The sequence below is a fragment of the Leopardus geoffroyi genome, chromosome A2 (assembly GCF_018350155.1).
Source record: "Leopardus geoffroyi isolate Oge1 chromosome A2, O.geoffroyi_Oge1_pat1.0, whole genome shotgun sequence".
Lineage (NCBI taxonomy): Eukaryota > Metazoa > Chordata > Mammalia > Carnivora > Felidae > Leopardus > Leopardus geoffroyi.
Genome location: NC_059331.1, coordinates 90462672 through 90480397, shown reverse-complemented (window position 1 = coordinate 90480397; position 17726 = coordinate 90462672). Strand labels below are relative to the sequence as shown.

General features: G+C 38.3%; 1 protein-coding gene and 1 pseudogene across 1 annotated transcript; one reads left to right on the top strand and one right to left on the bottom strand.

The window, feature by feature from the left end:
* Window positions 1–826: 826 nt before the first annotated feature.
* On the bottom strand, window positions 827–2248 carry LOC123607251 (annotated as a pseudogene).
* A 7432-nt stretch (window positions 2249–9680) lies between these two features.
* LOC123607250 lies at window positions 9681–10863 on the top strand. Its single transcript, XM_045496391.1, is given in 2 exon segments — window positions 9681–9941; window positions 10252–10863. Coding segments are annotated over 2 exon segments (873 nt in total).
* Window positions 10864–17726: the final 6863 nt, after the last annotated feature.

The window sequence follows — 17726 nt, the reverse complement described above, 5'->3', positions numbered from 1 at the left end:
ATGGAAATTGTAGAAAAGTATGAAAGGAACACATATATGTGATAGAAACATGGAAAATTGTGTAACTGCAGTTCCAGAAGACAGAAGGTGAAAGAATGGATGTATTAAGAAATACAAGCAGAAGGGCGCCTGGGTGGCTTGGTCGGTTAAGCATCCGACTTCGGCTCAGGTCATATCTCACGGTCGGTGAGTGCGAGCCCCGCGTCCGACTCTGTGCTGACAGCTCAGAGCCTGGAGCCTGTTTCAGATTCTGTGTCTCCCTCTCTCTCTGCCCCTTCCCTATTCATGCTCTGTCTCTCTCTGTCTCAAAAATAAATAAACGTTAAAATTTTTTTTAAAATAAAAAAAATACAAGCAGAAAATTTTCCAAAATTTATGACACTTATCAAGCCACAATTTCAAAAATGAGTATGAAAGCATAGTAATATAAATACTAAGAAAAAGAACAAGCAGGCACATACAATTAAACCTCTGAAAACCAGAAGGAAAGAAACATTTTAAGCAAATAGAGGAAATCACACCAATTTCCTTCAGACAGGTAACTATAAGCTTAAAAATGTGTTTTCAATATAAGTTTCTGTTAAGTTATTCATTGTTCTTTTTTCCCCCCTCATTAAACTTTTGTTTTAATGGGTCTCAAAATTCCGCAACAGATTTTTGGTCAAGTTGTTTCCTTTAAATAGTACAGATTCTACAAACTAGTAACTTAAAACTGCCACACACACACACACACACACACACACACACGCACGCGCGCACAAATGGTGCACAAAACCTCCTTTCCTTTTCAAGGTTTACAATACATTAACCAGTCTTCTATTTAAACTTAAAATGGCCAACTGACACTAACAGTACTGTTCATCCACCAGTGATTAAGACTGGGTGGCAGGTATTGGAGATAATATTTAACCTTCTGAGCTTTCTGGACAGATATGGTGACCTTGCCGGCCCCTGCGGACTTCTTGTTCACTGCTCTGATGACACCCACAGCAACTGTCCATCTCACGTGATGAACAGCACAGTGGCCCAGAAAAGGATAGTCAGAGAGGCGATCAAAACACATAGGCTTTCTACGAACCATATGAACGATGGCAGCATCACGAGATAGCAAGAACTTGGGCCATCTTCCAGCTTTTCTTCTAGAATGGTGATCAATCTTCTTCAGCTCAGCAAACTCCCAAGAGATGTGAGCTGGGTGACAATTCAGCACAGGTGCGTATCCAGCACTGATCTGGCCTAGATGGTTCAGGATATTCCCTAAGCCACGAAGCCAGCTGCTTCTACTGGTGGGTCATTTTTGCTGTCACCAGTGACACTGATACGATGAACATCTTTGACACATGTTTTCTTGACACACAAGGCCACATTGTCCCCAGCAAGAGCCTCACTCAAAGCTTCATGGTGTATTTCAATAGACTTTACTGGAGTTGTGACATTGACTGGAGCAAAGGTGACCACTTTTGCCAGGTTTAAGAACACCAGCCTCGACCTGGCACACAGGGACAATACGAATATCAACCAACTCTGTAGACATCCTGGGGGAGTAGATGCAAGGGCCTGTCAGTTGGACAAGTTGGTGGGAAAATGCAAACCAGAGCTTCAAGCAGCATGGTTCCTCTGGCATTGCCATCTTTACTGGTGACTTTCCATGCCTTGAACCAGAGCATGTTAGTTAGCACTTAGCTCTAGGACATTATTACCATTCCAACCAGAAATTGGCAAATATGCTACTATGTTGGGGATGTAGCCAATTTTCTTAATGTAGGTGCAGACTTCCTTAAAGATTTGCTCCTATATCTTGTGGCTCTAGGGGGTCTCAGTGAAATTCATTTTGTTAACAATTGTTTCACAGCCAGTATTTAAGCAAAAAGGGCATGATCATAGGTCTGCCCATTCTTGGAGAGATCTGCTTCAAATTCTCCAACACCAGCACCAATAGTCAGGATAGTACAATCAGGGTTGTAAAGCCTGTGTGTCCTGGGGCATCAGTGATGGTTACATCATACTTGCTGGTCTCGAATTTCTACAGGGAGGTATCGATGATACCACATTCACAGTCAGCTTTCAGTCTAGCCAAGACCCAGGCATACTTAAAGGAGCCCTTTCCCATCTCAGCAGCCTCCTCAAAATTTTCAGTAGATATTTGTCAGTCCACCACGTTTGTAAATCAGATGACTGGAAGTGGTAGACTGGCCTGACCTATATGCCCAATAATGATACTGTTGATAGGAGTCTTTTCCTTTGCCATTTTGATTCAGGTTTAGTGGTGATTTTCACACTTGTGTTCCGGTGGCGAACCCACTGAGAAAAAACAATTAATTTTTCAAGATTTTCTTATGCTATAGTTGTTTTAAGCTGTGGCTACACAATAGTGGATTAAAAAATTAACAAATTATTCATGTATCACATGAGCTTAAGATAAAAAAAACATATTTGAGATGGGCATAATTTAGAATAATGCAGGAAAAAGGCTAGGGTATGACAAGAAGGTTGCTATTTAAGCAATTTGAGAAAATATTTGACAAGGAAGCCATGTAGACATCTGGGGGGAGGGGGGAGAATTTTCCAGGCCAAGGAACAGCCTATTCAAAGTACATGAGAGGGAATATGCTTGGTGTGTGATTAAGAGTAAGTGGTCAGGGTCAAATAAGCAAGTAGAACAAAGCATAAGAGGGGATCAATTCACAAAGGTCTTACTACACTCTATGAAGAGTTTGTCTTTGGGATGCCCGGGTGGCTCAGTAAGTTGAACGTCTGACTCTTGATTTCAGCTCAGGTCATGATCTCACGGTTGGTGGGATTTAGCCCTACATCGGGCTCCGCGCTGACAGTGTGAAGCCTGTTTGGGATTCTCTCTCTCTCTCCCTCTCTCTCTCTCTCTCTCTGCTCCTACCCCACTTGCACTTTCTGTCTGTCAAAATAAACTTTTTTTTAAAAAAGAATTTGGGGGCGCCTAGGTGGCTCAGTTGGTTAAGCATCCGACTTCAGCTTAGGTCACGATCTTGCGGTCCGTGAGTTTGAGCCCCACGTCGGGCTCTGGGCTGATAGCTCAGAGCCTGGAGCCTGCTTCCGATTCTGTGTCTCCCTCTCTCTCTGCCCCTCCCCCATTCATGCTCTGTCTCTGTCTCAAAAATAAATAAACTGAAAAAAAATTAAAAAGAATTTGGGCTATTCACTTAAAATGAGAGGCAAAACCAATGGATAATTTTGAGACAAGGAGTTACAGGATCTGACTTGATGTTTTGATAAAATGACTCAGGTTGTTGAGCTACTGATAGGCTACAGAAAGTCAAGGACAGAATCTGGGAGGCTTGTTTCACGATGTATTTTCTATTACCTTCTGACTTCCAGAGTAACTGCTATGAGGTCTCCTGTCATTTGACTATCACTTCTTTAAGATAATCTGTCTCTCTTTACTGACTTTTAAAAAAGTCAGAATGACCAACATAGAAAGGAAGAAGATTACAGAATTTGTAGAAAATATGGAGCAAGTAAAACTCAGACACTGCTGATGGGAAAGTAAACTGGGATGACTGTTTTAGAAAACTGTTTGGTGGTATCTATCAAAGCTGAACAGAATCATTCCCTGTAACCTAGCAGTCCTCCTCCTAAACATATACCCAAAATAGACATGTACACGTGCTGATTAACAGACATGTACAAAAATAATCATAGCAACATAGTCCTAAATAGATCTGGACTGGAAACTGCCAAGTGCCCATCAACAACGCAATGCATACAGACATTTTGATATATTCATACAGTGGAAACAATGCAACAAAAAGAATGAAGTTTAACAGTAGGTACCGACTATGTATCTAACCAAAATAATGTTTTGTCTGATTGAAATGCCTCCTTTATAGACTGAGCACCTCCTACTTTCTTTTTTATACCCTAAGATGGTCCAAACTCATCTTGCTCTCTCCTTGCCATGCAATCAACCATTTATTTAAGGAGCCTTGGTTATTTTATTTGAGGATGGCTTTAAAAACCAACATCAAGAAGACTGGGGTGCTCATTTGTCCCATGATGTCATTGCTTCTAAGGTCTTTTAGAGAAGTTTCTTCTCTACCTTAATTATTGTGGTTTATCAACATCTTCTTTTTCCAATGGGATTTAACCATTTAAAAATGTTCCTTTTCATTGTTAACACTTGTAGGGTTAAATAATACTTGGTCTGATAATATAACTGCTATCCCTACTTTCTTACTGTTTCTATTTGCCTAACATACATTTGACCATTCCTTAAAACTTTGTCCTTGTAATCGATTTCAGCCTACTTCTTGAAAGTAACATAATCGGGCCTTGTTTTGTAAACAAATTGAATATCTTTATTTTTTTTTTAGTAGGTAAGCTAAGCTCGTTCCCATTTTTTGTTCCGTTGGTATGTTTGGTTTTATTTCTGTAACAAGATTTTATAATTCAGGTTTGTGTTTTAATTTATGCTTCTTTATATGATTAAATCTTAACTAAAAACTATATTTTGGAAGGTTTGTATCTTTGTTCTAATTACCTTTGTATTTATACCCTGTGAAAGCCCTTTAAATTTTTTTTAATGTTTATTTATTTTTGAGACAGAGAGAGACAAAGCACGAATGGGGGAGGGTCAGAGAGAGGGAGACACAGAATCCAAAACAGGGTCCAGGCTCTGAGCTGATGTGGGGCTCAAACTCATGAACCATGAGATCATGACCTGAGCCCAAGTTGGCCGCTTAACCAACTGAGCCACCCAGACTCCCCAGTGCCCTTTAGTTCCCAGTTTTCTTATTCCAACTTTTAATACCCGCTTTGCCCGATTTTAGTGGCATCTTTTATTTCCTATTTATTGCCTATACATGTATCAAGGAGTATACTTTAGTAGAATGTTATACATCAATTTAAAAAGAATTAATGCTCTCATTCGAATTCCTTCTTTGAATCTTTTCCTCCCATTAAAAAAAATGTACTATGCCACCCTATACAGAATTTGTACATTAGCAGTCCATCCCATCCCCACTTTTTAGCATTAAATTTAAATTGCATATATTAAACTGCTCAGTATCTGTCCTTTTGTTGAAATTTCCCCAGGCATCTCTTGTTTTAGTGGAGCTCATTCGAGTTTCCCTAAGAAGGTCTCATTAGTCAAGAATCCCCTAAATTCATAGATGTTTAAAACTTTTTCCATAACCTTCTTATTTAAGGAATGTTTAACTAGATATAAAATCCTTGGTTCACACTTTCTTTTAATGATCTTTTGCATATCCTGCTCCATTACGGTCTTGCTCTGAATGTTGCTTTTAAAAAAATCGAATATCACCTTCATCCTTTTGGCCTTGTAAGCTATTTGATCTTTTTTGGCTAAAGAACTCGAATATTTTTTTCATCTCTATCTTCAAAGTTTAATAGTTTCACAAGTATACTTCTAAGACCTAATCATTCTGAGATAATTTTCTCCTATTTGCCCTTTAATTTGTAGATTCGGGTCTTCATTTATTTTTTTTTAAAGATACTCAAAATGGTATTTTAAAATCTTAGTTATATTATTTCTCCCCAAGGGATACCGTTCCTTTTCCTTTTCTTTTTCTCAAATGCTATGTGTTTCAAAGACAGCCAATTCACAATGCAAGAACTTAAGTTTCTTCTATGAAAATCACGCTGTGATCATTCAGAACACTTTACTTTTAAAAAGTATTTTTACTATTACAGCTGTCACACTCTTAAGGGCAATGGTTTTAGGTTAACTTTAGATCTATTGCCCACTCCCCTGTTCTCCCTTCGAGGGTTTCCTCCCCCCACCGCCCCTCTCTCTCTCCCTCCATCCCTTTCTCTCCCCCTCTTTCTGTCTGCTCTCTTCAACACAAAGCCTTGCAGCAGGGCAGGATTAAAATATAGTGTCCACTGGGATCTAATAACTTCTCTACTTATCCCCCCCCCCTTTTTTTTTATTTTGAAGTTTGAGCATGCTCCATTTTCAACTTATGAAAGCAAAAAGCATGACTTTAGTACATTCTCTGTTCTTTTTCTTGTTCTTTTTAGTTTCAGGAGGAAATATTGGGAGATACACACCTAGGTAGTTACCCTTGTGTTATCCACCTGGAGATCTTTTAAATATATTCTGTGATACAAGAGTAAATCTATATACAGTTTCATTTTTTCTCTTTCATATCAAAATGCAATCACACTATGCATACTATTATGTATTTTTTAAGAAAAACTCTACATTTATCTTGAAAATTTTCCCATAGCACAAGTTATTTATCATGTATCTAATGGATATGTTGCTAAAAATTTCACATGTTGCTGAATCAAACACCTATGAGGAACAATAGGATTAGAACAGTGTCCTCAGTATCAATGGAACTTACAGCCAGAATCCTAACAATAATTACTAAGGAAAAATACTAGTACAGGTAAAGACACGGCAGATCATCGAATAAGGGAGCACTGTTACAAATACATGATCTTAAATTGTGAAGAAAGCTCAACAGAGGGGGTGGGAAGAAGAGTTGACACTATTGAACTGTGGGGAGACTAATGGCGACCACCCGCTAGCACTTCCAAGTCCAAGCTTGAGGCAAAAAAAGGAAGAACGTGGAGTGGATCTGCATCATGTGCTTGTTGCCTTCAGCTGACACTGTTGCATTCAACTGTTGGTGCTTGTGAGCACAAAATATTAAAATGCTGGGAAAATTCTCATATAAACCAACACGCAGTCCACCCAAAAGTGATCATCACTCCTCTAGTTTCTAATCATATGGGACTTTATTTGTATTTCATCAATAGGCTGTATTCAGTTGCATTGCACGCTCTCTCACACACAAACAAGATGCAATTTCAAAAGACTATCCTGCGTCAGCTATTTTTAACCTCATTTATAGAGGTGTCTAAGATGATGTATTTTTTAATTTTTTGACATTAAATCATTTTTAAAAGAGGGAGAGAGAGAGAGAGAAACAGAGTGTGAGCAGGGGAGGGGCAGAGAGAGGGAAACACGGAATCCGAAGCAGGCTCCAGGCTCTGAGCTGTCAGCACAGAGCCTGACGCGATGCTCGAACTCATGGACTGCGAGATCATGACCTGAGCTTAAGTCTGCACTTAACAGACTGAGGCACCCAGGTGCCCCAAGGTCTTGTATTTCTAAGGCTCTTGTGTATACTCTATTCAAGTTGGGTTTTTTTTTTTTAATTTTTTTTTTTTTAATTTCTGATCCTGGGTTCAGTTTTCTTATTCCATTTGTGATGCCTCCCATCTTCTTAGATTGAATGGTTATCAAGTCCCCCATTTTTCTTTTTTTTTAAGACTTATAATTTTTGTTTGAAGCTTTCCAGTGGCATTTTTATTGCGATAAAGCCCCTGTCGATTATATAATCTCCTTAAGTATTCAATGTGCAATTATTTGTATAATCAATGTAACTATCAATAAAAACACTTTATATTCCTTTTAAGGCTACCAGCTTCCAGATTCTGCTAAAAACAAACACTAAGACAGACCTCACAATGTAACATTTTGGTTAGCAAATTTGGTTAGAGATTTTGAGTGAAACAACCAATATTTGAACTTTGGCTGTGGTGTTTACCAGCTAGGCAACTTGCAACAAATAGCTTCAGCTTTTTGATCTTCAGTTTTTACAACATGTATCGATTTTATGGGGTACATTAAGTGTGAGTAGAGATGTTGACAAGACTTCATAAATGCTGCATTTATAAATGCACTGCAGAGAAGGTATGTCCAATCACTTAGTTATCTTCCCATTGTCAAAACTGTTAGAGGATGTGTATTAGCAGGACTCAAAAGTTAGCTAGAAAAGAACCCTAATGACATAAATGGGATGGGTCTGACCCTAGCATGGGTCATTGCTAGACAAAGTACTCATTTTTTAATTTTGGCTGGGTAGAGTTTGAGCCTTAGAGGAAAGGAAACCTGTGTTGAAGCACACTTACCATCTTGCAGAAAGTCAATTATAGCTGTCTTGGATGGTGACGAATGCCTTCTATTACATAGTAAAATGCTGAGTGTGAGTAAAACTAATGCATATGACACCATACTGAATGGAAGAATGTTATAAACATTGCCTATGTGCTTCCGAATCTACTGTAGAACCCAGAATTCTTTTGTTAATGTTAGCCAACCACAAACTTAAAAACCCATTTAGGAAACTGAAGACAAATCTGCAAGTCAAGGATTTCTTGAGTCAGCAACCCTCTGTCACCTCATTGGATTGTTCGTCTCCTGAGACTAATAGAGAGCTTAGTGATTTTGTTTAGTCAGCCTTGTGGTTCAAGCTTTCTTCTTTATCAGCACCCCTTCGTATGATCCTTGAACACAGGCATAAGGATTACCAAGTACTACCTAATTTTCTTTTTAAAAAGATAGTTCAATGTGAGGCTGACCTTAGTTTTGGGGATGAAGACTGAAATTTCCTACAACTTCATCACCAGCAGTAATTGCCAAATTTCAAAAACCTTAACCATCATGTCTTGACCTGCTTTCACATCATTATCCGTCTGCCCAAAGGATCTTAATTTTGTTTTTAATTTAAAAAAAAATTTTTTAACGTTTATTTATTTTTGAGACAGAGAGAGACAGAGCATGAACAGGGGAGGAGCAGAGAGACAGGGAGACACAGAATCTGAAACAGGCTCCAGGCTCTGAGCTGTCAGCACAGAGCGCGACGCGGGGCTCGAACTCACGGACAACAAGATCATGACCTGAGCCGAAGTCGGCCACTTAACCGACCAAGCCACCCAGGCGCCCCAGGACCTTCGTTTTTGAATATTGATTTGCAAGTCAACTATTTCTCTTCATGTTTTCCACAGGAAGTTTCTGTACACCATGAATCCTAAGACTCCTACGTCATCATTTAAAGTCTAAGCTTGCAAACCTGATTTTATTGATACTCATAAACTTTTTTTCAGATGGCTGGATTACCTAGATGTGTCTGTGTCTCTTCACAAGATTTCAACACACCTATTCAATAATGTAACTGCTCTAATGTTAAGAAAAACTACTGAAATTACGGGGGTTTTATTAACACCTAGAGTTTTAGATTGACTTAAACTATGTGTATTTTAATATAGTTTACTCAAATTGTATCATTTTCCAGTATACACATATCACACGGGCTTTCCTGTAAATATAGGTCTTTAAGTAGACACATCTTGACTGCTATATTAAGTCATACATTTCTTATCTTGTAAGTAGGTCAGGATACACTTGAGACATGGATTGCTAATATAGATAAGCCATTTGTACTCATCTTTCATCCATTCAACATGTTTTCTAAGTGCTTCCCATATATAAGGCATGCTTTTTAGGCTCTGTGGATACAACACAAGAAAATAAGTGAAGAGGGGCGCCTGGGTGGCTCAGTCGGTTAAGCACTGGAGGGGAGTTAGAGCCCCATGGCGGGCTCGGTGCTGACAGCTCAGAGCCTGGAGCCTGCTTGGGATTCTGGGTCTCCCTCTCTTTCTGCCCCCCCCCCCCGACTCATGCTGTCTCTCCCGCTCAAAACTAAACAAAACCTTAAAAAAAAATTTAAAACAAAAAGGCAAGAAGTGAAGAAATTTCCAACAAACATGGAGCTTGCATTTTAGGAATGATAGGAGAAAGTAAGTTAACACACATGCACATACAAACACGACACAATCACACAGTCACACACCCCCGCACACAAACGCATGCTATAATTAGGAAAACTGGAATGGGTAAGAGATGTGGACGACAGGTAACTAAAACAAAAATAGTCTTCAGGCCCGGGAAATGGAGTCCGGGGTTGCAGGGTGGTCCGCTCCTAGCATGCCAAGGTGCTCACCCCAAACCCAGTTCCTCTGCCCGCCTATCTTCCCCCAAGGAGCGCGACCACAGCTATGCTCCCATCCCTCATCCCACCATCTATGGCCACGGAAGTGTTTGGGCAGATGTGAAGGCTCTTGCCAGGGGCTGCCCCTCACCGAGGCCTTGGGCAACGGCTGCCTAGGAGGGTCAGGAGCTGGGCGCAAGGATCTGGGAGGGCAGGAGAGGAGTGGGCCCAGCAAAGCAGGGGCCCAAACACAGTGGCAGGACCGGCCACAGAGCCCCAAGCGGGAACCGAGGACCAGCGGGTTACCATTGCCCAGGCAGGGCCCGCGCCCACCGTCCACTTACGGAATTTAAAACCAGTTTCCCCAAACCATCATGTGGTCTCCTGACCATCGACCCAGGCAGGGTCTTTGAAGCCTTCGTCTTAAAGCAAGGGAAACAAGCTGATTTTGACTAACGGGTGCTTCCTTCAGTGCTGGGAAGAAAGCCAGGAGCTGTTTTCTGTGGAATGTCACCCAGGCATCCCAAGAGATCAGCGGAAAGCTGCTTATAGCCTGGTGTTCTCCCTGCAGTTCCTGCTGCTATCATGTGACCTCTTTGTCAGTTCCTTCTCAGAGCCACCCTGACTGGCCCCTGTCATTTAGCTGGTGTTTTTTTTTTTTTTAATTTTTTATTATCCAGGTTATTGCAATCCTTTTCCTCATGTTCTTCCACACGCCAACATTCTATACCCTAACTTCATCCTCACAGCTCTGTCCTTTGCTCTCAGCATCTCCCTTCATGTCTGGGTCAGGAATTTACCCCGCAAAGACTCCAACCACTTGGTCTGGACAGAGGGACTTCAAACATTGTTTGTATTCCAGAGACTAGCAGCAGGGACTCTGGGTGATCCTCGCTTCTCCCAGTACTCTTCATGGCTGCAGGAGGAGTTCACACAAGTTCAAGGGTGGGAGGGAGGCTGGCTCATGCACAGAAAGCAGCTTAACTTTCCTAGGACAGGCTCAGGCCTCTTCTATTCAGCAGTCATGAAGGAAGCTCTTCCCTCTTGCAAATTAAAGTGCTTCCCAGTAGACTTCAGTGCATAACCCTCCTTGGCTTCCTCCCTCAGTTCTGCCCCTTTCCCTGCCTGCTGGCTACCCCTCTTCCTCACAGAAGTCTGTGCGACTTTATCCTTGGGAAGCTGTCACTTAGCCTAGTACAGGAGGGGCTCCTGGCACCTGCCTTCTTTGCACCAGACACTAATTAATGACTGAACGTTGCAGAGTGACATTTCTAAGCTCGTGACTGATCACACTATAGACAGTTTGATTTTATACCCAAGGCACTTTTTTTCCCCTTTTTATAAGGGAAGAAACTGATTTCTTTTTCCATAGAAAAATAGTTGCTCAATTGAAAACTCAGTATTAGAACTCTTAAGTTAAAGTGTTGATGCATAAACTAACACTAATTTCTAAGTCTCGTCTTTTTAAAATGTATTTTTTCTGTTGATAATTTTACAATAACGTAAAGGTAACCAAGTTTGGAGGCTAAAAAATACTCTAGATGTCTTGATTATATATATATATATATTAATATATATATATATATATATATTACACACACACACACATATATCCACACACACGTATATATGCACACACACACACCCACACACACACACAAAGTATTTTCCCTAATTTTACTCTCCTAAATTTTATACATTTACAGAAAATTTTTGATGGTTTTAATAAATATCAATATATGTGCACACACACACACAAGCCTATGTATGAACATATGCTTGCCCATGTTTAGGTTATATGAAAAGAAGGAACATGTTACTGTATTCATCTCGTTTCTCAAAACAAAGCTTGGGTATAAGTCGTAATTCCTGATGGACACTTACTTCCTTGCAATCCCTTTTTCTTATCAGTATATCATTCGTTTCATCACCATGACCTTAGCAGATTTATCAGATCCTAGTATCTTTTATAAGTGTACCATTCGCCCATCTATCAAGCACCTGCGAAACAAAACCAGATTCAAAATAAATTAATCTGTGTTAATTTCTGTTATTTACTAATATGTTACTAGGTTGGGGTAAATTGGTTTTCTTTGGAAAATAGTTTTGGAAAATGAATTTTAACCCAAATGAAAATGTTTTAATGCTGAAATTCCAAGTATGTGACATGTCAATCAACAAGCATTTTATCTCCTAGTAAAAATATTTATGTATCATGCTAAACAGCAGCTATTTTTGTATGAGTTTCAAGAATATAAATATCTCACACACACACACACACACACACACACACACACACACACACACACACAAAATAATGGCACTAAAAATGTAAGAAATAGCTTTCAAGTCTTCCTAACCTGAGATTCACCCCCTTGCCTTTTTAGAGATAAAAAGACTGCCTCAGAGAAGAGACTGGATTTAAAAGTCTGTTGACTTTTAATGCTGTTGAGCTCAACCAGATTTCTATTTAAAAGTACAAATCTAAGTGCTGCTACAGGCAGATAATAGTCATTTCAAGTAAGCTTAACAATTGAGGTAATTTTCACAAATGTCACTATCATGGGGCCAAATAGACAAAAGTGTGGTTTTCTGGGACTATTTCCATCAAAAATGTAATTCTGTAATGATAAGTAGAAAATATGTGATAGAATTGCGTTGGGTAATATTTTATGAGAAAAACAAAAGAAGGTCACTTCTCTGGCACCCACATTATTTCATTAATTTAGATAAAATTCTCTCTGCCCTGCTATACATTTTTTGAAGAAAATCTTGGATGGTACATATACTCAGAAAATGGCCCTGAAAGTCATTCTTTGCTGAGAAAGAAAATTTGCATGTTACACTCTACTGTTAAGCTGGATTTAAATTTGAAAACTAGTGCCCTACCGCTGTCTCCATAACCTCCCTGAGCATCTTAGAAGCCTTATTTCACATTTTTATGTTTTATAGATACAGGGAAAATGTTTCTCAACTCAGCTCTGAACAATATTGAAGTAAGAGTTTACAATTCTCACTCAACTTTTTTATACTTATACTTGAATAGATTTGTTCATAAAAGTATGTTTTCTTTTGCACGTTCTCAAAATCTAGATTAATGAAACCTGTTACTTTTCCAACGTGGTCTTTTCATTCAATACTGTATTGCAGAGCTGTAGAAAGAATGATGCATTGTCGATGTCAATCATATTCTATTGCATCCACTCATCAGTTTATTTAGCCACGTATGAGTAAACAAATCCACTTTTAGATCAACTAAATATAGAATCGTTCCAATACTTCACGCAATTTATCTTACCTCACCATGAGAGATAATGTAGTGAAAAAAGAGCTACAATGATTACTATTTCGTTTTACCACCTTCTCTGATTTACACTTAAATAAGAAACAGTTTTTACCACCGTTAGTACGGCTATTTTTATTTCAGCAGAGTTCAGATATAAATCCTATGCCTATAAATTGTAGGCAGGTAAATCAAGGATTTCATTTGTCTACTGGCCTCAGATTGCAATGCAGTCGTAGAGTTTCCAATAGAAATGCACACTGCATGGGAGCAGAACATTATGATTCAGATCCGATCCAATCGGGCACTATGTTGTCACTGGATACTTCAGGTATTATATAGATCAAGAGCTTAAGAATCACTTTTAAGTATAAAGAATATTTAGTATAACGTATTTTATGACTGCTTCACAGATCATACCACTAGGAGAGCATTAAAATGGGTCTGTGTGTGATGAAGCAGCATTTGCCATGAGGGAGAATCTTCTAAAGATCCTTTCTTGGAAACAGTAATCATAACTTTATAATGAATTACATTTTAACGTATGTTCAGATAGGGCACTTTACCACATTTTTAGACAACTCTGTAAAATATGCAAGGTAAATATCGTTCTCCAAGAAGACGAGTCTTCTTACGAAACCAGATCGGATAAATGGAAAGTGAAGCATTTTTAAAAGATACCAGATATTTTATATGTAACTCAGGGTTACTGGAATACACTCATATTCATGTTTTCCATTAGAAAAAAATCAGGTCTGATGTTAGTGCAACATCCGATTTCATTTTAAAGCATGAGTAAGATCAGAACAAGATGGACAAGCTAAATATCCCCCTCTCTGAACCTAGCCTGGACTCTGACGATCTCTGAAAAATTATGCTTCCTAAGACAGACTGAGGACTATATTCAAACAATATTAAATACGCATTTTAGTGTATACATAGTATCTCTTTAAATATACGTACACATTTCTGATGAACAAAAGTCTGGTAAGATATTTAGTACTAAAATTTACTACTAATTACAACAGCAGGGTGATTATAGGTTTTTCTTTTTATAAACATGTGTTACATAAAAAAAAGTATTCATTTACAAGTGTTTACTAACACTATTATATAGAAGCAACTGTTTTAGGTTCTGAACGGTGAATAAGATAGTGTCTTTATCACGGAGACTATAACATTAGAATAATTTCTATTTGAAAATAACGTAAATTTGTTATGATGACAATTTTGCAGTATTTTGTGCTTGAAAACGGTGATTATTTCTGCATGATGAGAACAAGAATAGTTCTTACTTCTTTTTCTGGTTGTTAAAAATGTCGTAAAATAAAGTAAGACTATTATTACAAAAAAAATCAAAAACTGCCTTAACTCCTTACATCCAACTATTTCAAAATTATGATTTACATTTTTTGTCTCTTCTAATTGTTCTCTTTCTGAGAAAACTCGCATTCTCAAAGTAGATCTTTATTTTATTACATCTCTGTCAACCATGTTGTTTTCTCTGTTTATCAATGTTAAGTGTCTACACGATTAGTTTTTTTAACTTAAAATTCTGCCTCCTGCTATTTCCAACAAATACTGTAATACAGTTACTTTCCTCCTAAAAGTTTATTTTTTCTTTAGTCAGTCACTTCCTTTCAACTTAAATTCTTTTCCTCGCATCTCTGTTCTCTCCTTGTGAATTTCTCCTTGAATTTCATGGATTTGTGTTCTATTATGAACTGAAACCCATTTTCTAAGCTATCTTCATTGTTAAATTTTTATTTCAAATCTAGTTGGTTAACACACAGTGTAGTATTAGTTTCAGGCATACAATGTAGTTATTCAACACTTCCATACATCACCCGGTGCTCATCATGACAAGTGCACTCCTTAATGCCCATCATCTATTTCACCCATCCCCTGCCTTCTCCCCTCTGGTAACTGTCAGTTTGTTCTCTATAGTTAAGAGTCTGTTTCTTGGTTTCCTTCTTTCTTCTTTTCCCCTTTGTTCCTTTGTTTTGTTTCTCAAATTCCACATGAGTGAAACCCTATGGTATTTGTCTGACTGACTTATTTCACTTAGCATAATACAGTCTAATTTCATGCATGTCCTTGCAAATATCAAGATTTCATTCTTTTTATGGTTGAGTAATATTCCCATTGTATATACACGTATTTACACTCACTATATATTCTTTATCCATTCAGCAGTTGATGGAGACTTGGACTATTTCTATAATTAGTCTATTATAGATAATGCTGCTATAATGCATGTATCCCTTTGAATTAATATTTTTGTATTCTTTGGGAAAATATCTAGTAGTTCAACTCCTGGATCCTAGGGTCGTTCTACTTTTAACTTCTTGAGGAAACTCCATACTGTTTTCCAGAGAGGCCGCACCAGTTTGCACTTCTATCAGCAGTGCGAGAGGATTCCCCTTTTCCCACATCCTCACCAACCAACACCTGCTGTGTCTTGTGCTGTTAATTTTAGCCATTCTGACACATGTGGGGTGATAGTTCATTGTAGTTTTGATTTTTATTTCTTTTTGTATTTCTTGATGATCAGTGATGTTGAGCATCTTTTCATGTGCCTTCTGGCTATCTGCATGTCTTGTTTGGGAGAAGGGCTATTCATGTCTTCTGCCCATTTTTTAATTGGATTACTCATTTTGTGGGTCTAAGTTGTGTAAGTTCTTTATACATTCTGGATACTAACTGTTTATCAGGTTTGTCATGTGCAAGCATCTTCTCCCATTTCATAGGTTGTCTTTCAACTTTGTTGATTGTTTCCTTTACGGCGCAGAAGCTCTTTTGATCAAGTGCTGGATAACAACATGCACAAGAATGAAACTGGACCAATTTCTTATACCATACACAAAAATAAATTCCAAGTGGATTACAGACATAATTTGTGAGACACAAAACCATAAAAATCCTGCAGGAGAACATAGGCAGTAACCTGACATCGGCTATAGCAACTTCTTTCTAGATATGGCCCCTGAAGCAAGGGAATTAAAAGTGAACATAAGTTATCTTCTGATTACTGTAGGAGGTATTTTTTCTCAAGTATGGCCTGGCATCCTCTTTTCCAAGTGGCATTCCTTCCCATGCCACTGATATTTGTTGTTTTTTTTTGTTGACTGTTCTTTTTTTCATTTGCATAGTATATGACCAGGGTATTTTGATTAATACCTACTTGGCAAGATATAAAGATTGTCCACTCAATGACCTCCAATATGCTGACTCATTCTTATTTTTACTCTTATGGCAGGAATGTGTGTTTATACCGAATGGTCCAAAGCTTGTCTACAATGTATTTTTTGTGAGTTTCTATTTGACTCAGTTGGGAAGCCTTATTGCCTGATTCTCTAGAAAACATAAACCTGTAATTCTCAGTATACATGTTTCTTAGTCTTTCATTTCCAAGTATTTACCCAAGACAACTATAATTCTTGGGATGCAGTTGAGTCACCCCCAACCGTGGGTATTTTGGCCCAAGTACTGTTATATTGATAGTCACAGTAGCTCCAAGCACGATTAATTTAAGACCAGATCCTCAAGTGCATTTTTAAAATGGTACCATGCTATTAAAAAAAATCACTAAGGAATGCCACTTAAAACCCAGTAATTATTCCAAGACAAATACTCAAAAATCATAGTTATTTTAAGCCGATAGAAAGTAGACATGGGAATATAAACCCAATGTACTAAAATATAAGAGGGTAACAAGCCCCCGGCTCGATGAGATCCATGGTGGATTTAACCTTTAACAGAGCATTGAGAGGAGGAAGTCACCTCCCTAAATGCTGGTCAGAGGGAAAAAGCTAAAATTTGAACATGAAATGATTGTCTGTCTCTTGAATAGAAGCAGGAGAAGTAAGGGTCACTAGCTGCCAAGGGACAGAACAAAGGCCTGATGGAGAGTAAGGATGTATGTGAAGGAACCAAGAGAAAGCCAACAGGTAGGAGCTTACACAATGCATCAGACCCTCTATCCTTCAATCCTAAATGGATGATTTGCAAGATGAAATAGTCTCATTTTTATGAGAATCATAACAATTTACATCAGCTTTCTTCATCAAAGTATTTCACATTTTATCAAATATTGTGAAATGTAACAACATATTACTATCCAAAAGAAAGAATACGTTGAGACCCAGAAGTGTCCCACTGTTAGAATTATCAGAAATGGATTTTAAGGTAATTATTATAAGCCTGTTACAGAATTTAGACAAGAAAGCCAACAACATGAGGGAATAAATGATGCTTTTTACTAAAGAGATGGAAATTTTCAAAAGCACTGAATGGAAATTCTAGGATTGAAAAAAAATCTCACATTTGGCATTGAGATTTTTTGGAAGGAGGAAGGTGACTTTCCAGAAGACTGGAAGCAGCAGAGAAAGGATCAATGAATCACAGACACTTCAAACAAAATCTGGAAGAATTTATCTCTAGCAGAACTGCTAAATAAAATCTGCTAAAAATAATTTATTTACTTTTTATTTTTTTTAATGTTTATTTTTAAGAGAGAGAGAGACAGACAGACAGAACATGCACAGGGGAGAGGCAGAGAAAGAGGGAGACAAAGAATCCAGAGCAGACTCCAGGCTCCTAGTTGTCAGCACAGAGCCCCACACAAGGCTCGAACTCACAAACCATGAGATCATGACCTGAGC